The 25,489-nt window shown below is 44.8% G+C and overlaps 1 protein-coding gene across 1 annotated transcript in view; it reads right to left on the bottom strand.

The window, feature by feature from the left end:
• Positions 1-521: 521 nt before the first annotated feature.
• Positions 522-25,489, bottom strand: part of crebbpa (CREB binding lysine acetyltransferase a) — a 46,156-nt gene continuing 21,188 nt past the window's right edge. The window contains exons 5-30 of the mRNA XM_008303256.1: positions 19,394-19,507; positions 17,858-18,127; positions 17,406-17,505; positions 17,066-17,203; positions 16,853-16,970; positions 16,501-16,672; positions 16,049-16,111; positions 15,346-15,467; positions 13,630-13,842; positions 12,470-12,649; positions 11,178-11,349; positions 10,351-10,469; positions 9,966-10,205; positions 9,591-9,679; positions 8,508-8,588; positions 8,034-8,090; positions 7,153-7,230; positions 7,000-7,067; positions 6,391-6,541; positions 5,481-5,627; positions 5,265-5,378; positions 4,947-5,112; positions 4,573-4,740; positions 4,052-4,213; positions 3,445-3,726; positions 522-3,173 (exon numbers count right to left, since the gene is read on the bottom strand). Coding sequence (XP_008301478.1) covers positions 867-3,173; positions 3,445-3,726; positions 4,052-4,213; positions 4,573-4,740; positions 4,947-5,112; positions 5,265-5,378; positions 5,481-5,627; positions 6,391-6,541; positions 7,000-7,067; positions 7,153-7,230; positions 8,034-8,090; positions 8,508-8,588; positions 9,591-9,679; positions 9,966-10,205; positions 10,351-10,469; positions 11,178-11,349; positions 12,470-12,649; positions 13,630-13,842; positions 15,346-15,467; positions 16,049-16,111; positions 16,501-16,672; positions 16,853-16,970; positions 17,066-17,203; positions 17,406-17,505; positions 17,858-18,127; positions 19,394-19,507 — 5,891 coding nt within the window. The 3' untranslated portion in view covers positions 522-866. The remainder of the gene's footprint in view (positions 3,174-3,444; positions 3,727-4,051; positions 4,214-4,572; positions 4,741-4,946; positions 5,113-5,264; positions 5,379-5,480; positions 5,628-6,390; positions 6,542-6,999; positions 7,068-7,152; positions 7,231-8,033; positions 8,091-8,507; positions 8,589-9,590; positions 9,680-9,965; positions 10,206-10,350; positions 10,470-11,177; positions 11,350-12,469; positions 12,650-13,629; positions 13,843-15,345; positions 15,468-16,048; positions 16,112-16,500; positions 16,673-16,852; positions 16,971-17,065; positions 17,204-17,405; positions 17,506-17,857; positions 18,128-19,393; positions 19,508-25,489) is intronic.

Raw genomic sequence — 25,489 nt, forward strand, 5'->3', positions numbered from 1 at the left:
AAAACTCCAGGCCACTGAGATGTAAAGGTTGCAGTCCTTGTCGTCTGTGTTGGTGAAACCATTCGGAACTGTGTTTCTCTTAGTGACTGTGAGGGTTTGTGTCAGTGTCTTCATGTGCGCCTGCATACATGCCCCGTGTATACACAACCTGCTGCAAGCCATTTCTTACTTTAATACAACTGAGTGCTCTTCATACACACAAATAGGAAGGGAGCGGTCTCTGTCCCTGAACGCATCGTCTTGCAGTAATGGTACAACACTAGATTACAATTGCCAGGAAAGACAGCTTGAGAAGAGAACGAAAACCTGGCCCGATTCCCAGACAAAATATTTTACAGTTTTCAACACAAAAATGCTTTTAAGTTTTTTTTCCAAAGGTACAAAATAAAAAGATATGAATAATATAATGCAATTGTACATTTTCTTTAAAAAAAAAGAAATGAGAAAGGCATGAAACCATACCAAGAACAAACCAAAAAATAAACAGAGTACTGAACACATTTGGTCTCAACCAAAAAATATATTCTTTGTGATTTAAATTTTTATTTAAGAAGCAACTTGCAAATCCCTCAACATCTTAAGGAAGAAATACCCATCACTTGGGTTTAGGAAACAATTACATTCCCTAGAAGTGTTGACTTTTTTTTCTTTTGTTTTTTTTTTTTTGTCCTCGACCAAATTTTCTTTTTTTCTTTTTGCAACAGTTGAAACTTTTTACATGTCAGTACAAAAAAACCGTTGTCAACCTTAGAAAGAACAAAGCCCTCTAACGGGATAAAGAGTCCGAGGGGGAAACGAGGACGAGGAGGGGTGGGAGGAGGGTCCCTGGGAGTGAGAATGTGTTTTTTTAGTTCCCAGCAGAAATGCTACAATCCCTCCACAAACTTCTCCAGAGTGTCCCCTGTAGCATCTCCCACCATCCCTAAGTCACCACTCAGCCCTCCTCTGTTGGGCGTGTTAAGCTGCGGTAGCATGGCGCTTTGTTCTGGCGTCCCCAAATGTCCCTGTTCCATGGACTGCAGTGGACCCCCGAGCCCTGGGTGGGGGGAACCCGAGTGGGGTGGGGGCGGGTGCTGTGGCGAGGGTTGAGGCTGGTTCTGGACCTGCGGTGAGGGACTGGAATGTGGCGGCTGTGGCTGCTGCTGTTGAGAGGGCGGACAGGGGGACTGGACTGGCGCGGGGGAGCGGACCTGGTTGCTGAGGGCATTGGCTAGTGCAGGCTGGCCGGGGAGGTGGGCTCCACCCTGGGGCTGGCCAGCAAGCAGGTGGGTCTGGGGGCTCATGGGGCTTGGCTGGGCAGGGGAGCCCATCTGTTGCTTGAGGACGGCCTGCTGCTGCTGGGGAAGTTGCTGCTGCTGTTGCTGCTGCTGCTGGAGCAATCGTTGATGCAGTAGGTTCTGGGTGGAGTCCATCCCCATGCCAGGCTGGGCCATCTGTGCCATGGGTGGGAGCTGACCCATGGGTCCCCCTGCTGCTCCTGCTCCTGCCTGCATGGCTATTTGCTGCTGTTGCTGCTGCATGCGGAGCTGGGAGTACGTAGTTGCTGTACCCTGCGTTTGAGCAGGGAACTGGCCAGGATGGCCTTGAGGCATCACTCCCTGTTGTTGCTGCTGTTGCTGCTGCTGCTGCTGCTGCTGTCTTAAGAGCTGCCGACGGTAGAGCTCCTGGATCTGGGGGTTGGCGTTGTGTGCAGCATTCATTAGCTGCCCTGGAGGCCCTAACTGAGCCATGCCCTGCACAGGAGCCTGCTGGGGCTGTTGAGGGGGCATCCCTGGTCTTTGCACTGCTCCTCCTGGCATAGCCATGGTTTGCATTGTTGGCATGCCAGGCTGCTGTTGCTGACCTGCTTGCGGCTGTTGCTGCTGCTGTTGCTGCGGCTGGTTGGCATGGTACTTGGCTGTTCGCTGTTTGATAAAAGCAGCCATTAGCTGAGGGTTGGATTTGAGGATGTTCAGGACTTGCTGCTGCTGCTGAGGCGAGCTGGGAGACTTGAGGGTGCGGAGAAGGTCCTGCAGGGCGTTGGGGGGTATAGCACCAGGTCTCTGTGGTGTCTGTGGCCGGGCACCAGGCTGTTGTGGTATCAGCATCCTCTGGTTAGGCTGAGGTTGCTGCCCCGGCGGCATCATGGCTCGCTGCATGTTAATGGTCTGCTGAGCGGCCTGGCCTGGGACAAGGCCTGGTTGTTGATTCTGCGCCGCCTGCATGGGCCCCGCAGCTCCGGGCCATTGTCCTGGGGCCATGCCAGGTTGCATGACTTGTGGCCCCCGTGGCCCTGTCACCATCTGCATTGGTGGCTGCATTGGTCCAGTCATGCGCTGCGGTGACTGCTGGGGATTCATGGGCAAGCCATTCACGTTAAGCCGATAGTTCTGCTGGTTCTGTTGGGCCTGTGCCATCATTTCGATGTGCCGTGCCATCTTGACCGCAGCAAGCGGGGGCTGCTGTTGTAGCTGCTGAGGTGGCTGAGGCGGCTGGGGGAGAGGGGACTGCTGCTGGTGTAGAGGGGAGGCCTGGGACCCAGGCTTGCCTTGGGACACTGGTGCTTGAGGCTGGCCAGCACGAGGTGGGTTGGGAAAAGAGGGGGACATAACACCTGCTGAATTGGGGGTCGGTGGCTGGTTGGAAAGCGGCTGCTGGGGTGTCTGAGGAGTGTTAGGCTGGGCATGGGAAGTGGGAGTGCTGGGGGCAGCTGAGGCTGGTGGGGACGGTAGCGGCATGGTTCTGCCTTGCATGGTGGCCATTCTTCTCCTCATCAACTGGGCCTGCTGGAGCCTGTGCTGCAGCTGCTGCTGGCGAAGCTTGTGCTTGATGTTCAGGCAGAACGGGACAGGACACTTGTTCTCCTGACAGTGTTTTGCGTGGTAGCAACATAAAGCAATAAGCTGCTTGCATACAGGGCAGCCACCGTTGGTTTTGCGCTTGCAGCCTTTGGTGTGCTGCACCACTCGCTTCATCTTCTGGCAGGACGGCAGAGAGCAGTTGGCATTGCGACACTGACAAGCATGGACCAGGGACTGAATGCATCGTTGAATACTTAAGCGCCGGCTCTCCTGCGGGCTCTTTGAGGCCTCTCCACTCTGGCTGTTGTTGTCATCATCCAGGCCAAGACCCCACTTCACCATCTGGTGCTCGTGGCCCTTCGTGTTGTAGCAATTAATGCACAGATCAAAGTCCTGAGAAAAAAGAGAGAGAAGGGGACACAGTAATTAACAAGAGTCCAGCCAAGGCTGATAAATATATTTATCACAAGTTTAACAAATGACCTCTTTGATCTCGTCCATCTAAGTCTTCCTGCATTCATCTATATGTCTGTCAGAGTTTGTATATTTAAATACTGACAAGACTTCCACTTAAAAATTAAGTTTTCCACTGTGTAATTCTTACTTTGTCGGACAGTAAACAAGAGAAATTCCAGTGTAAAAATCAAGGACAGCAGCTACTCACCTCGCACACAGTGCAGTGCCAGCGCGTCTCCACATGGTGCTTGCACTCATTGCAAGTGTAGACAAAGCGATCCTGTCCCTGGTTGTGCAGCTCAACCAGCATACACATAGTGCTCCACTTACACCTCCTGAGGGAGCTAAACTCCCAGTGTTTGTCCCTTGCCAGAGTCAGGAAGGCATCACGGCCATCCATCAGGTCACAAGACAGCAAAGGGTCGGGGTCAACGATGGGCGGCAGGGTGTTGACCATGGGCCCGGAGTGAAGGTGGATCACAAAGAACACCTTAAGTGGGGAAACAAAAGAGAAAAGACTGAGTTAGACAAGCAAAACAAGAAAGTATCCAGACCTATTTAAAGACTATATCTAGTATTGCATGTCATTTTATAACTTACAGAAGTAAAACTACAATACTTCTCTAATACTGTGGAATGTTTGCTTAGTCATTTGCATGTCTGTTTTTCCAAACAGTTGAAATTTTTATAACAAAAACTTCAAATAATTCCACATTCCTAAAACCTTTCATACTCAAACATCCATAAAACACATGCTCATTACCAACACTTTACAGAATTATCTAACACTTTTCGATAAACAAAACAAATCTGACCTCTTTGTGCTTCTCCATGGTGGCGTACAGCTTCTGGGACAGATCATTAGCTACATTCGGCATCCCAGGCTTCTTCTTATTGGCTCGGCTCACGCTGCTCTTGTTTTTATTCGTCTTCTTGTTGTTCTTCTTCTTAGCGTTTTTACTGTCACCTGGTGTACCCTGTGGGATGTATATAATGCCATATTAAATAAAACCTCTTATTTATATGATTAGCTAATCATATATTCTCTTTGTTGTAAGTACTGACAGAATTTTTCCATCTGTCAAGTTAGTGCTTATTACTGTGAGCGTCGTTTCATCTTCAATAGACAACGTACTCTTTAGTAAAACATGTTCAGAACAATATCCCAGGGTTTAAGGGGGTAGTACATGAGAGCACTACTTTGTTAAGTCTTGAGTATTACATTTACAGAAGCTATCAAGTGTAAAATGGATGTCAAAGATCGTAAAACAAGAGCAAAAAGTGCAGATTTAAACCTACTCCAGTAAGTCATCAAACCATGATACAATAAACGCACCTCTGGAGTTTCAGAGGCAGCTGTGTTTTCCTCCTTCTTCCTCTCCTCCTCCTCTTGCTCCAGTTCCTTGATGCTCTCCTCTAGCACGTTTGGCCAGAAGTCGCCTTCAAAGTACGGCAGCTCGTTGGCGCTGGTCAGTCGGTCCTCAGTCGCCTGTTTGAAGATGTCCTGATGGAAAGAAGGAAAAGATCGATGATTGAAGCCAGTAGTTGTTATCTGATGTTTTCTGTATTACTTGTTTGGTTTTTTACAATTCTTCCAACAATATTCTACCAGTAATGCAATAAGGAGAGCAATACAAAGATAATTATTCCTTTAAAATCTGATTGCTTTTCCTTGCTCCTGTAAATTTAACAATCATCGCTCCTCTTTACCTTGTAGTCATGCAGGATCCTCTCTGCGAAAGCCTTGTCCAGCATCTTCCTGTACCACTCCTGCAGTCTTTTAGGCTTAGGGATCTTCTGGTCGGGAGGATGGCAGTGGAAGATGTAGTCGTCTCCTTCGCTGGGAGGACATGCCCAGATGTGGCCCTGGGCGTACCTGTGGACACACACAGGCCAGAGAGACGACGTGGAGGTTAAAACATCTGATGGACTAGATTTGGATCTTCTCACAGAGATACTTTCTAAGACTCTTGCTACTTTTGTAAGATCTTATGTAGTAAAGCAGAAGAACAGACGGGTGATGCTAACCCGAGTTTCTTGACATATTCAAGATAGCCAATGAGGATCTCGTGGTACACTGCTGTTCGTAGAATCCGAGGTCTGAAGAAGTGAATACTGTCAAGGTATGATATGTAGACCCGTCTGTAGGGATTCAGAAAAAAAACATGGTAAATTTCACGGACAAAAAGTCCACGAAAATGCATTCCCTTTATTGCCATGTACTTAATAATTTAAAGTACAGACCTAGTGTTGGGGAATGGGCACTCAGAGCCATATTCCTGCACGTGCATGCCAAAAAAGCAAACGTCCACGCCGTCAATTTCCTCAAATGCAAAAAGTGCTTTGGTTCTGTAAGGAAAGGCCTCCGGCATTTCACCCGTGTCCACAAACCTGTCATAATGAACAAAAATCAAGCATAAAAACGTGTAAACAGCATAACATCACAGACAAGTCAGAACATTTTGTGATACACTTACACTCTTGACACAAATGCTGTTTAATGCAGTGTATAACATGTTTATAAACTATTTTTCCTTATTTTATTGGGATTTTAAAAGCTTCTAAGATACAAGAGCAGGGAGCTGTCCCAGAAGTTGCCGTGTTTGTCAGAGCTTTTAGCAACACTCAAGAGCATAATGGGACAATTCAAGTTAAGTGGCCTTGAGTCAATAAAAAGCCAACAGCCTTAAATCAGTCAACCTGAAGATAACAGGTTCTTAGATGACGGACTCCTCCCTGCAAGGATGGGACAAGCATCGCAGACTTTGATCTTGTGTGATGAAACCGTGAACAACATTGTGTCTGAGCTTCTCTGGGAGGGTGTACCCTCCATCTTGTGAAACACGCAGGTTCCACAATTACTCTGAGTGGGTATAAAATCTTTATAGAGGACATTCAGCTTTGTATGGCAGGGATAATAAAAAAAAATAAGCCAAGTACAAATACAAACTATAGCAGTGCATCTACATATCAAGAAGGTCAAGGCTGGTATTTGGTCTGCCTGATCTTGATTGCTGACTCTTTGGTTCTTCATTTGATCAATGCAATTTTAGTAGATGTATAATGAGTAACATATCAAGCATATATAGCTTTGGTAGACTTTGATTTAAAACACTGAAGATCCCAATCTCATTTTCAACACAGATGCTCTTACCTGGTTTTCATGCCTGGTTTAACCTCCACTGTTTTGTCAGAGCTTGCCACCACTCGCACAAACACCTCTCCGGCCTCTGGGTGGTTCTGTCTCTTCAAGTATTTATTCACACGGTCCTCTATGTACATTCCCAATCGTGTTGACTGCAGCCCTACAAAGCACAAACACATGGGAGAAATATTTCAAAACTGTCAAATCTGTTCATTTGTTTTTTTTCTAAAAAGAAGACAAGCATGGCTTTAACTAGGTCTTAAACAATGTGCAGCAGCCTTGCATTTAAGCAACATAAAAATTAACAGAATGATAGAGCTCTACTGTTGTTTTATGGGACCTTGAGACCTTAAATCTGTTAGCATCATATGCCATAAAGGGCAGATATGGTCTCCAAGGCTGCAACACCAAGAAAATACCAGTGAAACCACAAAGCCAACAACAACAAAGCTGCCACTGCAGGAACAGCCACAGAGAGAGACATATGCAGCCCATGTGCAGATGGAGACTGTCTACACTATTCCGTGGACTCAAATGGCAATAATTTGTTGACATTTTTAACACTACAAGGATAGTTGCTCCAAGGATCTGTAATTCAAGAAGACAAAGAGTACTAACTTTTTGCAGAGAACTTGTTTTCCTTCCGTGTTTTTCCACTCTTCTTCAAACAGTTGTCACAGATGAATCTGGAAAGACACCAATACAATTAGCACAAATATTTAAATAAATAAATATATGGAAATCTACGAAAAATAAGGGTTGACATCTCACCCAGATGGCCAGATGACCTCGTAGTGTAAGACGCATATCTGGTGCATTTTCCGTCCACAATCTTTACATTCAACGAACCTGAACAAAAGCAAACATATATGCAATGTTTTATGCATTTACACATTTAAATCAAAAAAGCTTTCTAGGTGACGCTGAATAAATTCTAGATGTTCAAAATGTAGAATTTATAATTTGTAATAATTGAAGGCAACAACCAGTTCTCCATTCACAGAAAACTTGAGAAATTTCCAATTCATCACACAGCATTCAAAAACCACTGTTCCAGTTCTCGAGTCAAGTTTCCAGCGGCTGTCATTTGTATGAGTGTTGATATCTTAACTGCAGAAGCAGCAAGGAACACAAAAATCTCCATTCACGTTAATGTTCCTCCAGTCGTTACGCACTTGCAAGCCAACCAATACAAGAGCGCCTTTGTGGGAGGTTTAGGGAAAGAGCTGTGCATCCTATTTATCTACACAACTCTCAATTACAACATAAAAGGAGATAGCTGCTTAATAAAGTAGGAAAGGTCTGTGTTCTCAAGTCAATATTCTCAGTGGACACAAAATTTTGACACAGAGTTCCACTCAGCAGATGGTGCTGCTGAGTTACCATTGAGCTTCACTGAAACCAAAGTGATTGATCAGAGAGCTCCAGAGAGAAAATATGCAGCTTGTGCACACACACACTCACACAAAGTGCAAAAACAAAGCCAGATGTGGGTGGCAGATTAAACAGTTAAAGATGTGATCACCAACACATGAGTAGGAACAAGCAGATTATTTATGACAAATGAGATTTACTTCATGAAAAGAGGCAAAGAAAGGACATGTTTTCTGTCAGTGTGAGTCCCTCTCACTAAAGGGTTTGTGCGTACTCACGGTTCTGGGTCGAGTACGTCATTCTTCTTCCGTTCAAACTGATCTTTTGATATCATCCTGAAGTGTCAGCAAAGTGAAAGGAAAAAGAAAGACAAAGTTAAGTAATGCTAAGAAAGACTGTTGCTGGGTTGATGAATCTGAAAATGACATCCAATAAATAAGCTACATATGCAAGCAATATGTCAACAATAACATGGTTTCAACAACTGAAGAAACATTCATTACACATGTTGGAATCATAATTGTAAAGTCAGTTTATTGCATCCTTAATTTAATATGAACCCTGAGATAAAATTGTCTTGGGCAAGACCGTTCCCATGAGCTGCTAGGTTTGAAGCTGATTCTTTACTCTGATCTGAAAGGGGTTGAGTGAGATGGACTGAATTTGATATGTTTGAGTAATAATACAAAGAGCAGAGAGATCTTATCACAACACGTTTCAAAGCTTGTGTGACCTCAGCTTAGTTTACTTACGTCTGTGGCTGTGCAGGATCATCTCCTAACGTCACACTCTCCCCCTGGATCTCATTGAAGCATTTTTCACAGAAATGATACCTGTAGGAAAACATATCCAACTTATTCAACAAAATATATGCGTAGCTGAACAACAGTAAACATCTTTTTGGGTTCTATTTCCAAGTATATAAATGTGTAAATCTGCAATACCTCGCATTCAACTACTTGTTTATGTGTGTCCAATACAACTGTGCACAAAATAACACTTGTTTTTCATGTTTTATAACAGAGAGCAGGGAATCCCTGAGCTCCCATTGAGAGTGTAAATGGACTGCGCTGCAGGAGCCTCATGCTGTCTGTCAGGCTATGCTGTTTCACTACTGCTGCTGTGCTGCTCTGCTCTCAAAGTGCCCAGTCAAAGTGTGAAAATGGGGCTGCAGTTACACAGTCTATACAGCAGGGGGTGCAAAGGAACATGGCGTAAGCGATCGTGCAGGATTTTAACTGAGAGGAAAAAGCCAATGATGGGCAAGGCTGTTTGTGGCCTTATCCAAAGCATTATACTTTCATCCGTCGTACAAGAGAGGGGGCAGAAACACTGAGTTCACACAGTCCCTTGATAGATGCTGAGAGAAAAAACAATCTACATGCTGCTTTTTTTGCTTTCAGTGTCTGACGGTCTTCGGTGTGCAGGGTCTTCAGAGTGTTTCTCTTTCTGTGCAACGCTGAAACCTGGCAGTTAATAAATGTTGTGAGCAAAACCATTTTGTAGTCTCATGCTGTGCCAGGACTGGGAGGCAGAGCCATTAAAGCTGTAGCTGTCAGGATGACAGTACTGCCTGGACCACCGCGGATCCTCTAAAGCTACAGAGGAACAAAACTCGGGCTGCAGGGGATGAGCACAGCCTAGCTCAAATGGCTGCTTTTATTGCCATTAAAACTCTAAATGCCTGCGTGCAAAAGTGTGACTCAAATTAGACTAGTCAGTGAGAATTTCAGCGAGTGAAATAGTATTTAAAAAACCAATAACTAGTTGAGATCAAAGCTAACCATACGGGCAACGATATTCACAACAAACCACAATAATCCACACAAGCATACCTGTTCTGGTAGCTGTAGTATGTGCCTCCAGTAGGTATGGTGCAGAGCTGCTTGCCATAGCAACAGAGGGTTTGAGGGGAGAACTCGTACTGCAAACACAAGCGACATGACAAAGGTCAACATAATTCACACAAAACTGTTCAGTAAATCTTTTCAATCAGAAGCAGAAATATAATTAGTCTGAATCCCCCTCATGACTTTAACTTCTGTCTTTGGTTTACCATCTAAATTTGCCTGATCTTTCAGCTGGTGCTTGATGATGTGCACAAAACAAAAGCCACAAAGTGAAATTTGTGCTACTGAATCTAACCATTGTTGCGTGTTTAGACATTAAATACAACAAACTGTTTACAGTATCTTTGACTTCAATCTTACCTTCCTCCCGCAGCAGTAGCCCAGGCCCTGCATGACAGGATCGATCTCTGACTCAAACACCTCAGCCAGCTTGGAGCAGTACTTGTAGACGCGGGATGTCTTGCGGTTGTAGAGCCAGGCGTTGTTGAACATCAGCCAGACATCGTCCACATATTGCCAGGGCTCTTGGTACTGCCCAGTGTCCAGCTTGCGCTTTATTGTGGACAGGTCTATAGGGTTCTTAACAATGTCAAAGTAGTCCTAGAGAGACAAAAACGAGGAAGATTTTACACTAGTGAGCTAAAACAGTGCAGCTGAATGACATATAAGCACCAAATCTACAAGCAACATTTAATCATTTAGGAAGGTTTTGTGTTTAGGTAACCAGTGCTTATTAGGTACCTACCGGGATACCCAGCAGCATGGGGTCTACCGGCTGTCTGAAAGGCAGCGACTCAGGGTCCTGCCTGTAAAGAGACTCCAGAGTCGGCATCAGAGCCTGGCGTAACTCCTCAGGCTTAAAGACTGAAAAATAAACGGTAAAAAGGCAAGGTAAGTAGCGTAATCCAAAAGGGAGGCAGGTTAGAGGAAAAGGTTTACTAGAAAAGGAAACAAATAAAACACAAGAAAAAGAGGGCGACTGTAACATTTTCTGTACTGAAACGCAGCTGTGCATGTTTATGAAAAAAATTTAAAATGGCTTTACAAAAATAGACTTACGAGCGCAACTGTTGACCTGATGGCAAACAAAACCAAACCCTGACCTATATTTTGATCGGTATTACAACACCTGTTGGTAATTATCAAGTCTGAAACAGACGGATACGTCAACACCGCCGCTATTGTTACAACGTTGAGCCCGAGCAATAAAAACTGCACATTACGATGCACATTCCATGCCTGTGCAGGCTTATATCTTTTCATCTTAAACACCCATTGGCTCTAGCCTGAAAATCAACCATGACTGAAATGGTACAAAAGCTGACCCTTCAGCAGTATCATGATTTGTTGAAGATATTCTAGCAGCAGGTGCACAGCCTGTTGATTATTTTGGTTTAATACTGGCAAGATCCAAGAAGACCTACGGGACTCTGCACATTGTTCATTCAGTGCCAGACTAATGATGTTGTTAATTAACATAACAGGCAATAGCCAAAACCATGTCTCTAGAGCTCATTTCTCTCAGTCATGGCTTTTATACAGATTTTATTAATCCCTTGGCCTCAGACTCACTTTTCCGCCGTGACTGAGAGGGCGATGAGGAGGTTGTGCTGTTAGCTCCACCCTCTTCCTCTTCTTTGGGATCTGTCTTCATTTCCGGCTTTTTCTCCTCCACCTCCATTGGCTCCGGCTTTTCCTCTGGCTCCTCCTTCTTTACCATCATCGAAGCAGAGTCATCCTCAGTCTGCAGAGAGTACAAAGAGTACCAAAGAGGTTTGGTTTATGGCAATATCTGTTTCTGATACAACTAATGACGAGCAGGGAAGTGTTTCCCTCTCATTTAGGATTAATTGTGGGCATGTATGTCCGCATCCCTTAGATTCTGTTATCCAATGCTCTCGATGTTCTTTTGCTCCTCAACAAGCCTCCTGTTTTAAACAAGTGTTTGGTACTAACAGCAGCCGAGGACAAACAACCTCATTGGCTACTGACAATATGGATTAAGTAAGTACCTTTAAAATTAACAACACAACTTAAGATTTACAAAATCAAATGTGATTTTTTTCAAATAAATACGAGAGTAATGCCAAATGAGTACACAAGCTGATTAACTACATGCATCTACATAACTTAAAATGCAAATTAAAGCTATTCAGTCAACTTGAGCTTTATTTAAAGCTGTAGTAAGCAGAAGACAGGAAAAAGAAGAGAATTTGAAAATGTACAGCCCTCCTCTTACATCTCGTCTTTCTGCTCTAAGCCCCTCCCACCAGACAAGCACATGCTTCAAACACAGAAGGAGAGTCAAGCTAAAAGTCAATATTCATTTGTGGCTTTACCCACGATTTGACCCCACTCTCCCAAGTGAAAGTTCTCTATCTCACCCACTGTACCTTCACATTCTGCTCTCATCTCAGACTTTGTCATTATTTACACTATCTCACCTGCTTTGGGTGAAATGGCTTGTAATTAGTTCACCTCTCCCTTATGAGCTAAATTTTATAAAGCCTGGAGGAGGTGCAGAAGTCTAGCTTTCTCTCAGACCACTTTTATTACAATATGCTGACAAGTCTGTATGGAATTTTTGTCCATCTATGCCAAAAAATACTGCCTACACAAGCTTTAACAGAGGAATGAGGGAGAGATGAATCAGTGGTGATCACTGGCAAGTCTGTATAGCATCTATGCAATGACTGCAGTCAATCAGGTGCACTCGTCAATTTTCAGAAAAAAAAACTATGTTAAAAGAAACCCTTTATTTCCAACTTAAGACTGGCTTTCACATGCTTTTTGGCCATACAATAAGAATTTCATTTAAAGGGTATTGATTGATAAGCGGATTTGAAAATGCAGACCCAGCCCACCTCCATCTTGGGCTCAGTTTTGCCGCCAGCGGCCTCAAACTCTTGTTGGTCGTGGTGTGTCTCCGCTTTGACCTCCTGGACAGGCAGGTCTGCTCCAACATGCTGCGAGTGCAGGTCGGCGCTGGCAGCTGAGGCTGGCGTGGGGACCCGGTTGTCCAGACTGGCTCCTGGTTGAGACAGCTGAAACACAAAGGAGGAGGGGAAAGGTAGAGAGACAGAGAGAGAGAAAGAAGAGACAAATATGAGGTATTTGCAACAACTTCTTTCCCTCCTTTTGCATGCAGGGCTGAAGTTATGACATGAAGGAACACCTCCTGTATTCATATCATTGATCATTGCTCCCCTATGCTGAAAGATGTAACATTCCCATTGTGATGGAGCTACAAACAGAGGTGAAGATGCAGTTATCAGACAGAAAGGTAGGTGGATGTGAATGGGATGGGTTGGTACATGGCAGTCAGAGGGATGGGAGTTTGCACGGAAGGGAGGGGAGGGGGTCAAAGTGGAGGGCATGCGGAGGGACTCAGTCTCACCGGCGTGGTAGGGGGCTGAGGCGGGGGCTGCGTCTGCGCTGCTGCAGGGAGCTCCGCCTGGGGTTGGGGCTGGGTGGGGCAGGGCGGGGTGGCACCCTGGGCTGGGGCTGGGGCATGGCCAGGGAGGGTGGGGGTGGAGCTGCGGCTGGAGGGCTGGGGGTGCGGCAGGTTAGTGGCCCCCCCAGCCGTGGAGGCGGAGGAGGCAGCAGGCGGAGGCGTGGAGTGCAAGGGGGTTTGGGAGGAGGCTAGCTGAGGGCCCAGCGAGGGGCCAAGTGCATTCATGGGGAGGTTAGCGCTCTGCTGCTGCTGCTGGAGAGAAGGACACATACAGAGAGCAGGTGGACACACACACACACAGACACACACACAGACACACAACAGAGGCAGACAAACATACAGTCAAGAGGTCCAACAGACAAACAACACCACACACAATTTGGGGTTTAGAGAGCACCTTGTGATTGGCACGACAACAGTTTAAGAGCAATTAGTGTGTTGTATGATTGGTTAAAGTAGCTGGAGTTTAGTTCCCCGTCTGCTAGTTGGAATTAGCACGACTATGCAGCAAACTCTAAAAGGGTTAGCATTATGACAGCTCCACGCCCCTCATCTCTCTTCATGGCTCACCTGGGTGACAGCAGCCTGCGCCGGAGGTTGGCCCATGCCAGGCCCCACAGTGACATTCATTGCACCCGTCGCAGCCACTGCAGCAGATCCTGGAGGGAACTGGGTCTGAGACATGAACTGCCCCTGGCTGGCCGTCTGGCCCACCATGTTGCCGCCACTGTGTCCAGTCATCATGCCCTGGGCCTGAGGCATCCGGGAGGGAGACATTCCCATCTACAAGGCAGGAGGAGGAGATGTTGTTTATGAGCAGAGTGATGGGAGTTTCCACTGAACAAATCAGAAACATCAACCACGGCAAAGCCCAATCACATTACTGGCATTCCAGCTGCATGATAATGAAAGAATAGTGTGCAATGAATTTCTTGCATCTACAATAAGACTTTATGAGAGACAGTGTGTGTATGCACGTGATGAGGTGGGTGGAGTGCTGCAACAGGGTTCTCTGTGTGTCTCAACTGCCTGGATTCCCTTTTTCTTCACAGTTTCCCTGTTGATAGTACAGCTGTAGTGATTATCAGAGTAATTAACTAATGGTAAAGGGCTTTTTAAAGTGCTTAATCCCAACTAGACTGTGAATTACTGAGAAACACTTGGACTTTTTATTATTAATATGTTGACTAATGACAGACAGCGTAAAGACTTGAGGAGCCAACATCATTAATAATTCAATGGTTAAACTTAACAGTCTGATATCTAAATTATTTGTGTTGTACTGTGAAAACAGGCCACCAACTCTTTAAATAAGATTTCCAAAGACGAAAAGCATTAAGTTGGTGATTTGCAGGTTTACAACACTGATTATTAACAAGGTTGATGACTGATAAAGCAAATCTGCTACAGCCAGACAGCATTACCTTTTGTCAACCAGTTTAAGTGGATTGCATTTATATTAAGGTAAAAATGAGCTGATATGCTACAGCATTACAAAATAGAGTGGAAACGTCTTGTTGTCCATCTATCAGAGAGCACTTTGAAGTTTAGTTGATGTCAAAGTCCCAGTATATGCACATCTTGCTCATAATTCTCCATTAACCACCTTCTACATTTTAACTTTTGTAATGTGCCAGTTAAAAATAATATCTTTTGTGTGCCATCAGTATCCATATCAACCCTATAAATCCAGTGTCAGTCTGATTTAAATCTGTACTCAATAACCAACAAGCTTATTTGACTCATTGTCTCGCAAATAGAACTGCACAAGTTCACATTAGCGAGTCCTTTATTAACCCAAATGTTGAAAGGCCACATGCTATAACAAACTGCCTGCCTCAATCCAAAATGTGGCCATGACACACAGTCTGTACTCAGCACAGTCCTGTTCTTTAAACAGAAGTGTAATAACAGGACACATTATTTCACACTAAAAGGTAAATACCTCTAATTCACACCTGGGTTCTGAGAACCCTAACATCTCATTCTAAAAGCAACACTTTGCAGCAAGACAAGAAACTCGCTTAAGTAATGGTCTGCTCTTGTCTTTGTAATTTACTTGCTTCTGCACAAAGCAGGTCTTTTGCTTCTGTCCACCTGGTCCAGGAACTCATCCATCTTAGAAATCTAGCTGCCACTTTTAAACAAATCCTAACCAGTCGACTACATTTTTATTAAATTTAAGGTAGATTGTGCAGACAGAGTGTGAGACTGGAAGTTGGAGGATGTTACTTATATGACAGTATGTGTGCGTGTGATTTGCGTGGATCCGTGTGCCCTCCTCACCGCTGGAACGGAGCTCATGTTCATTTGCTGTGGGTGGTTCATGGGTGAGGCAGCTCGGGCTCCCATCGGTGCCTGAGACATCTGGGCATTGGGCAGAGCCATGTGGTTGAACTGGTTGATTCCTGTACAGAAGAGCAGACCAAAATGTTCAGCAATGGACACACAATGAAGAACAAATACAGAGGTTCTACGCGTGGCCGAGATAGTGGTGAAAGTTTACAGACATTCTTTCCTTATTTTAAATCAGTCGGGAAGGTTATACAATACAGTGACGCTGTATGAAATAGTTATGCTGCAGTACTTGCACAGCAGAAATGCAGCAGGTGGCATCTTACCTCAGAACTGTTCGCTTTGCATGTTTACTTGAGTATGTACTGTGGGTTCTGCTTCACTCACACTATTCTTTATTCGTACTTCCAGTTATTTTAGTTCAGCATCTCTCTTTTTAATCCTGACGATCTTCCTCTTTTTTGGTTTATCATCCCCATTTATTTTATTTGATTTTTTTACAACTTCCTTATTCTTCTTCTTGTCTATTGCTCAGTAGTCCCTGTGCCCTTTCACTTTGTGAAACTAAGACGTTACTGTATATTTTCTGCACTGTTATAAACAGTTTGCTGCTTTTGCTCTCCTGTCAATTTGCTATATTGGGTTTTCTGTCATCTGAAAATAACATGTGCCACTTACAACATGAAATATTTACCTTGTGAAACCTGCATGCGATTCATGATTTGATTTGGCATGTTGGGCAGAGGAACAGGTCCATCTGTAAAAAAAAACAAAAAACAAAACATTATAAGGACCAAGCACGCATGTACACATAAATAAATAACTACCACAATTCAAAATGTGAGGCAAAAACTCCAACACCTCCACTAAGGCTGCATAGATTTCTACTATGTGCTACAGTGGCTAAATATAGGTCTAGGCAATATGGATAAAACCTTTTGGCTCACAAACTTAACTGTAAAGGTAGAATTTATGGCACTGCCATAAATCTTGTGAATCGAAACCGACTGTACAAGTGTACCACTAAATTAGCCACTGGGTGTATATTAACATTTTGAATAGTCCTAGTTGGGTAATACATCAAATTAAATACGGTTTGAGATTTAACATGAAAGCCTGTATTTCATTATATAGACTTGTACTCACTCTGTGGTCTTGGGCCCAAGGCATTAGGCTGGGGGAGGCCAGGTTGTTGGGTCCCCTGAGCAGTCAAAGGTGCCTGGTTGATGATCTGCTTTTGTAGCCTAGAGCGCCTCTTCTCCTCCAGTTCCTTTTGGATTTTGTATATTTTCTCAGCCAAGAAGTGATAGTACTCATCCTGGAGGGAAGAAGGTTGGAAATACACAGTGAAGCTGATGGAAACTACAAGTATTCTGTGAAATTTGGAGCTATAGCAAAAGGCTGTGTGTGTGTGTGTGTGTGTGTGTGTAGCCTTAAATGCAGTTATTAAGTATTTCAAGTAGGGCCCTGTTCGAGGCATTTTTTTGGAAACACTTACCCGACTGTTAGCTGACTCGTACATGTCCCCCTCCACCTTTCTGGCGTATGCCACCAGGTTCTCCATTCGTCTGTCCTTCAAAGCTGCCGGGTCAGGGGTAGGGAATATGGCTTGTACTCTGCCACAAAAGAAAAGAATTTGTAGCCATTAAAGTCTCTGGCAATTTTTACTACAAACCACCGTTATTTCTCTCCAGCAGAGGTATACACTTACAGTTTGTGTACGAGGTGATTGCGCAGGTCCTGAGTGACGTGCTCATGCCAGGCTTTCCTGGAGCCTGTGGCAGAGATGGGTGCTGCTGTGGGGAGGCTGCCCATTGATCCCACAGCTGACCCGTCTGACAGCAGCTGACTGGAGGTGGAACAGGAGGAGGGTTAGAAGTTATCCACATATCCATACAGGCATATCCAACTGCTGTTATATTTACGAGTTCTCATTTCCACTTTCACAACACTATCAGATCCAATACACATTCATATTGTAAGAGGCAACTTTCCTACAATTTAGGTCAATAAACTGAAAGCAGTTATTGTTGTACTTGGCTAAAACTGACTTGTTAGTGTTGAGAGCGTTGGGAAGAGAGTCTGTGTGCAGGTTTGTCTGATCTGAAGTGGTCACACCCATTGTCGCGCCTCCAAGAGCCATCTGGTTACCTGTAAATACAGAACATTGTGAGCAAACAGCACTGCCTCAGTATAACATCAAGCTTAGTGCATGCAATATGGCTTTGGTGTTTCTCGAAGACTTTTTTTTTTTCCCTTTACAGTTTCCAAAGAACAGTTTGTTTTACACACAATCCTCATTGCCTGACTAAAATTAGACTTATTTATGGTTATTGAAGGTGTTTCTCTTGTTATCCTAGAGGCTTCCTCAAAGGCTCCCCTTTAAGAGCCTTGCAGTTTAGTGTAATGCACATTTATACGTACACAAACACAAAGGACCCAATATTTTCTTACAAAACTGCTCATGGAAAATTTGGAATGAATTCAACCTATCTGACTTTACCAAGTGTATTGATGGGTCTCATCTGCTGCGTTAGCTGCTGTTGTTGCTGACCCTGGGCGTTCTGAGCACCTGCGGTCTGTCCTGGGGCCTGCTGGGACTGAGCCTGCCCCGTAGCCTGGCTGCTGTACGGCAACCCGAGTGCCGCGTAGGCTCTCTGCATTGAACTGGGGTCTATGGGGGTTGAGGTATTGATGGTGGGAGCACTGGGCTGACCCACACCAACGGAGGACATGGGGTTCTGGAGGCCCGTATTGGGGGAGCTCAGCATGGCTGGGGAGAGAGGTACAGCAGTCAGTTAAAAACACTCACATATAATCATACGGTCTATGCTGCAAACAGCTTGCAATGTTGACCATCTTGTTTACTCTAATGCCTCACCAAGTACAGTGTGTAAACAAAATGCAAATGCTTATGCTGTGTGCCAAGTTCCAAAAATATGAAGAGAACATGTTTTCATGAACACACGGCAGATAAGGAGAATACTTCAACAGGTAATACAAAATACACATGCATTTGCATACTTTGACCTCTGGCAAGATTAAGTCATAACATGGCAGCATGATACAGTGAGAACATTAATGTAAGGCTAAACGCTTTAAAAAGCAAGGAGCTGAATAAATGCATAAATCCCTTCAGGGGACAAAGCATTAGCATATTCTTCTGGGTTCAGGATTTGGTTGGACTAAAAAAGCTCTCAGATTGTGCAAAGACAAAAATCGGAGGAGGCAGAACAAAGAAACAGTGCACTCTGTTTGCGTTGGCAGGAGCACAAGACGGCATCATGTTTTTTAACATGCAAGCCAATCACGGACAGACTAACACTGGAATGCTGTAAGTGATGAAAGATGCTCAGCAGTGATGTGAAAAAAAAACTGGAAAGAAAGTTCTATCTACAGTAAGGGATCCAGGGAGTACAGAAAAGATGGCAGGGCACAGACAGACTGTGAACCCATGATAGCAGTTACTACAAAACTGAAAGAAAAGCAGTTTTAATAGGCAGACAGAGTGTTAAACTCTGCTCTGGTCTAGTGAGGGGTAGCAGTAAACAACCCAACAGCCAATCGCTCTGTGGGACTTCTCTAGCACACACTCTCCGTTTCCTCTCTCTCACACTCCTATCCCTCCTGTGTGTCAGATTACAAGCCCAGCAGGACTGCTCTCTTAGTCATCGAGTGCTTTTACTCATCACAGAGGAGCACAGACCTAGAAATAAAATGCTTGGCCAATGTTGAATGGCAAGATACACACCTACTCCACACACAAATGTATTTGACTGATTTCAGGAAAGCAAAAAGGTCTTTCTAAAATTGCCACTATGGACTATTAGAGCTCAATATACCAACATAATATCCTGGTAATGACAGATAAAAACGGAGGCTTTTGGAAGGCAAAACCAGAGCTTGCCAAGTCTGGATGTCCTGCTACTGAACACAATCAATGCAGGCAATTCAGTCTTGTGTTTGGTGTCTGCGATCACGATGAGCGACTTGACAATGATTAAGCGACAGTGGGCCAGAGATTTCTGCTTGTACTTACGCTGCTGGGTGCGCTTGTCGCTAGCATTTTTCAGCGGTAGGCAGACGGGACAGTCGTGTCGTGTGCAATTTTTCCAGTGGGAGATGATCTGTCTGGACGACGCACAGTGAGCCACTGCAAAGGCAAAGAGAGAAACAAGGTTTAAAATCTTGGTGACGATTGTTGGTCACCACCACATACTTATCACAAGGGAAACATTTTCGCTACCATTGAAAGGCTTAAGCACAAAGCCCGGGTGATCTGCCGAGCTGAATGAACATAAAAAGTCAACTTATGATGTAAAAGTAACAGTTCTATGCACTGAAATAAAAAGAAAAACACAATCTCAAATTGCAAGATAAGATGACAACAGGAATGACCTGCCAAACAACAATCAGTGATTGGATGAGTGCTGGAGCGACTGGATTGTGACAGATCCTCATCAACAAAATAATAAAACAATTGCTTAGACATGTCTCTGCAATACCAACTTTGGATGGAAGTAGCAACCACTGACTCACAAAATAAAGTTTTAGCTATTAGTAAGGGGAGACTTAATATAAGTATTATTGAGGTATAATCTCTTTTTTTAAGGACTAACTGTTGCACATGTTAACAATAGCAATGGCAGACATGTACCCAATTATGTTGGTCAGCACAGCTACTTCAAATTACAAAATGATACCTCAAGTAAAGTAACATCAGTATCTAATGAGGCTTGGCAGCTAAATGACGATAGAATATAGAATAGAATAGCCACTTTCTTGTCAAACAGGAGATACACTAGTTGGTGCACATTTTGGCTGAAAATTCTATGCAAAAACTCATCATCGGACTGGTAATACCAAAAAATAAACAAATATTAGAAATAAAAACAATTATAATATGTACATGGACAAAAAAAACAAAGCACAAATAATATATATATACACACACACACATAATACACACCTGCATACATACACATCTGTACACATTTATTTTCACAGTAAAGCAGTAGCAGCAGTTTCTGCAGTGTAAAATGTATCAGTAGAATTGCACTTAGCAGCAGTATTGCACATGAAACATGAACTGTAGCAGCTGTTACAATTCACAGTGAACCATGGGTGAACCAGAAGGATTATTGTGAATTTAAGAGTCTGATGGCTTGGGGTATGAAACTGTTGCAGAACCTGGTTGTTCTCACTCTGGTGCTGCAGAACCTCCTCCCGGAGGGAAGCAGGGAGAACAGTCCATGGTGTGGGTGTGTGGAGTCTTTGATGATGTTTCGGATTCTGCTGAGACAGCACTTGTATGCAACATCCTGGATGGATGGAAGAGATGTTCCAATTATCTTCTCTGCCGTCCTCACCACCCTCTGCAGCAACTTCCTATCTGAGGCCCTGGAGCTGCCAAACCAGATGGAGATGCAGCTGGTCAGCACGCTCTCTATGGTGCCTCTGCAGAAGGTGAGCAGGATGGGAGGGGACAGCTATGCTCTCTTCATCCGTCACAGGAAGTGCAGACGTTGCTGAGCCCGTTTAACCAGAGATGATGTGTGCAATGACCAATCCAGACTGTCTGTAATGTGCATCCCCAGAAATTTGGTGCTGCTGACCACCTCCACAGCTCTGTTGTTGACGGTGAGAGGTGAATAACTAGGCTGCTTCCTCCTGAAGTCGATGATCAATTCCTTGGTCTTCTCGACATTCAGGATCAGACTATTTGCACCGTACCAGTCCACCAGCTGTTTCACCTCCTCTCTGTAGGACAGATCGTTACTGTCCCTAATGAGACCCACTACTGTTGTGTCGTCTGCATACTTAATGATGTGATTTGAGGCAGATGCAGAGCAGCAGTCATGTGTCAGCAGCGTGAACAGTAGTGGGGATTCGATTGAGACAGAGATGGTGGTGATGGTGTTTCTCACTCTCACTGACTGCGGTCTGCTGGTGAGGAAGTCTAGCAGCCAGTTGCACATGGGGGTGCTGATACCCAGTGGATTCAGTTTGCTTACCAGCTGCTGGGGGATGATCGTGTTAAATGCTGAACTGAAGTCAACCAGCAGCATTTGCACGTGAGTGTTTTTGTCCTCCAGATGTGCCAGGCTCAGACGGAGAGCAGAGTGGAGATGGCATCCTTGGTGGAGCAGTTCGGCCAGTAAGCAAATTGGTGTGGGTCAAGTCCAGGGGGCAGTGTGGAGATGATATGGTCCTTCACCAGCCTCTCAAAACACTTCATCATTATGGGTGTTAGTGCCACTGGGCAGTAGTCATTGAGGCATGTGATGGTGGATTTTTTTGGGCACTGGTATGGTGGCAGCTTTAAAACACGATGGAACAACAGCCTGTTCCAGCGAGGTGTTGAAGATGTCCGTCAGCACCTGTGCCAGCTGGTCAGCACACTCCCTGAGTACTCGTGCTGGAATGTTGTCAGGGCCTGCTGCCTTGCGCACGTTCACTTCCTTCAGGGTCTTACGGACCGCAGCCACGCTCAGGGAGGGGGCTGGTTTTTGTTGCAGGGTTGCTGGTATTCCTTCCAAAACGACAGAAAAAATTATTCGGTTTGTTGAGGAGGTGCGGATTGTCGTCACACAGTGGAGGAGTAGCCTTGTAATCCGTTACTGCCTGGATCCCCTGCCACATGCTCCTGCTGTTGTTGGGATCATGAAAGACGCTCTGAATCTTCCCAGCATGTGCACGCTTTGCTATTCTGATAGCCCGGTTGAGGTTGGCTCTGGCTGTTCTGACCTCATCACCGGACTTGAAAGCAGCGTTCAGTGCTTTCAGCTTCTCCCGTACCTCCTGCGTCATCCATGGCTTCTCGTTAGCCCTGGTGGAGATGTTCATGACGCAGAGGTCCTCTGTGCACTTTCGGATGTAGGCAGACACAGATGCAGCGTGCTCCTCCACATTGGTGTGTTCATTTTCTGTTGCAGCAGCTTTGAACATGTCCCAGTTCTGTGCACTTGAAACAGTCCTGTAGGGCTTCCATTGCTCCCTCAGGCCAGACCCTTACCTGCCTCACAGTAGGTCTTCCTCTGGTCAGCAGGGGCTTGTATGCTGGTATTAGCACCATAGACAGATGGTGAGAGGAGCCAAGGTGGGGTTGGGGGGCAGCCCTGTAGGTATCCATGATGTTTGTGTAGGCCAAGTCCAGTGTGTTTAATCCTCTAGTTGTAAAGTCCACATATTGCTGGAAAGGGGGGACAACGGTCTTCATGTCAACCTGATTAAAATCTCCAGCTACAATGAAACTGCCCTCTGGATGTGTGGTTTGCAACTTTGTCATGGTCTGGTACAGAGCACTCAGGGCCTCCTTTGTGTTCGCACTGGGGGGGGGGGATGTACACCGCCATGACGATAACAATGGGATGTTCCCGGGCCAGGTAAAATGGTCTGGATTTCACAGCAAGGAGCTCTACGTCAGGAGAGCACTGACGAGAGACCACTACTGTGTGATTAGACCATTTTTCATTGATGTAAAGTACTACATCTCCACCATGGGCTTTTCCACTGAGGGCTTGGCTCCTATCCAGTCAGAACGTAGTTAGCCCCTGTAGGCTAATGGCGTCGTCAGGTACAGCCGAGTTCAGTCACGATTCCGTCAGGATAAGGACACAACAGTCTCTCACCTCCTGTTTTGTTGTTAGGTCCAGCTTGAGATAGTCCAATTTGTTCTCCGGAGAGCAAATGTTAGACAGTAAAACAGATGGGAGCAGAGTTTTAAACGGGTTAGCTCTTAGCTTAGCCGATAGCCCAGCTCTGCAGCCCCGTTTACGTTTTCTGTCACATCGCCTCCGTCTCTCCCTGCATCGGTCTGTGTGGGAAGGGAGCTCTGCTGCCACCTCAGCAGGCCGAAGCTACGTAGCCTCTCCAGAGTGTCCGAGTTCACAGCTTGAAAACTGTTCAAAGTCTGCGGTCCAAATAGGAATGGGCAATCATACACACAAGTCCTTACTATAGACGGCGGATTAGCCACTAAACTCACAGTGTTGTCATAATAATCGCACAAAAACGATCCGATGTTGTCGCGAGCTAGTGCAGCCGCAGCCGAGCAGAGCACCGCCATCTTAAAATCTTAAAAAGATAGGCTGTGTTCACATAGATTGGCTTTTGTTGTTGAAACCCAACGCAGGGCTCCAGAATGGGCCAAAAAATGGTTGCATACGCGACCCATTTGTGAGAGTGTGCGAGTAAAAATTGCACATGGTCACATATGTCTGAGTGTATGATGATGATCGGGCTGATTTGGTGCACATTCGGCACAGCTACTATGCTAGCCATTGTGGTTGAAACTAGTTCTTTGTCTCTGTTACTGGCTCAGTTAGTCCCTTCCTGTCTGACACTTGCAACAATACACTCAACTGCAGTATTGGCATTTAAAATGCACTCTGCTTATAGAAATGTCCATATATAGAATATTGTACTCACAGAAAAACAGCCCATGTAGAAAAAGCACTCAGTTTCAACTTGGGCAAATCTGACCTTAGAATACCTTATTTTACTATTTTTCAACATTGTTTTTGGGTCACACACGTCTGAATGCACTGCAGCTGCTTGGTTAGCATGTGCCGTAGCCTGCATACGAGCCATTTTGGAAACAAATGAGGTGTTTAGAAATAAAATTTCAGACAGCGACTTTGACCTTCTGGGGGGAATTCGGATATCAAAATTGATATCCCGATTCCAGCACAGTGAATGTATAGTCGGCTATTCGGGTCCAGCCCTACAAAAAACCCACAAAAAATGCAAGCACACATTGACAGACATGATTCATTGGCTATGTTCATTATTTTGGGGGGTTATTTGCCCAGCTAACCTTAATTTCTAATTTATTTCCAGAAATATCTTTTAATTGTGAGTTTCCAGGAAAAGTTTGTTTTGCTTAACCTGCCTAAAAAGGGGATCTATGAAAATACTACTTCATAGACACTGGTAAAAAATAAGACACAAACGCTTGCTACAGTAACACAAGTAAATGATGGGTTTGGTGGTCCTCTGTGTAATATAAAAAGAAGAAAAAGCAGATATAACGAGACAGATGGACAGCAAGCGTAAATGAGAGAAAGTACAGTAAAGAAACGTGTCTGCCCAAAAGGAAGATCTCAGTTTCAGCTCGCTGCACTAATTTTCACTCTTGAAAGGCTGTTGGTTGGGCCCAGAGGAAAGGGAATCTAAACCATGTTTCCTAGTGGGCAACTGAACAAACTGAGGTGCTTCATTTCATCTGTGGCCAGGCTAATGTGGCAGCAGCTAATCTGAAAAGAAATCACCACCAGCCTAAAATCAGTTCTGTTCGGTACCTGGCACTTGTGAGTGCTGGTCCATTTAAAATTACTACATGGCTTCAAGGGCTATGTACAAATAAGCATAATTGAACTTTATTATCTTTTTAAGAAAGCCAACAGAACTGGAAAAAAACCTCAAACACAGCAGTGCTATCATACGCTTATCTTTTTGTAGATTCAGTATGCAGTGACAAAGAAAAAATAGGCCTCAGATTTAAGTCCAGCTACAATCCGAGCACAACTCATACCGCAGACTCTGGGGTTCGTCAGGTGAAAATGAACCAAGCCAAGAGACATCAGATAAATCTAAAAATGCTAGAGATAACTGTGTTGGGAAACAAAATCTCTCTCCACGGTTATTTCAGTGGTACTGAGAGGCAAGAATCCTGAGCAGAAGGAAATGAGTTGGCATGCAGAGAGCAGAAAGACAGACGCCTTCACACTTAACACACCTTGGCCTCTTGTGTGTTTGGCTTGCAATTTAACTTAAGCGTTCAAGCCCAAAAGTGGCGCAAAGATGTGGAGCCAAATTTAAATGAGCGTAGCTTGAGGGGAATTTTTCATCACAGGAATGCTGGGGCTGACACAGAAAGGAGCAGAAAGAAACAAACACAAAGAAACGGCACTAATCAGGTCAATGAAACTATTGGGGGGAGAAACAGCTGACACAGCCGCAAAGGCGAGCAGGTGGGAGGTCAGTGTTTTTTGAATGGATGGAAATTCCCCGTATGCCACACCGGGATAAGGCAGAGACACACGGTATGACCAATGAGGGTTTACAAATGTGTATCTAATACATCGTACTATTGCAAACAATTACTTTTATATTTATGTGATATAAAGGAACT

The sequence above is a fragment of the Stegastes partitus genome, unplaced genomic scaffold (assembly GCF_000690725.1).
Source record: "Stegastes partitus isolate 25-593 unplaced genomic scaffold, Stegastes_partitus-1.0.2 Scaffold1965, whole genome shotgun sequence".
Taxonomy (NCBI): domain Eukaryota; kingdom Metazoa; phylum Chordata; class Actinopteri; family Pomacentridae; genus Stegastes; species Stegastes partitus.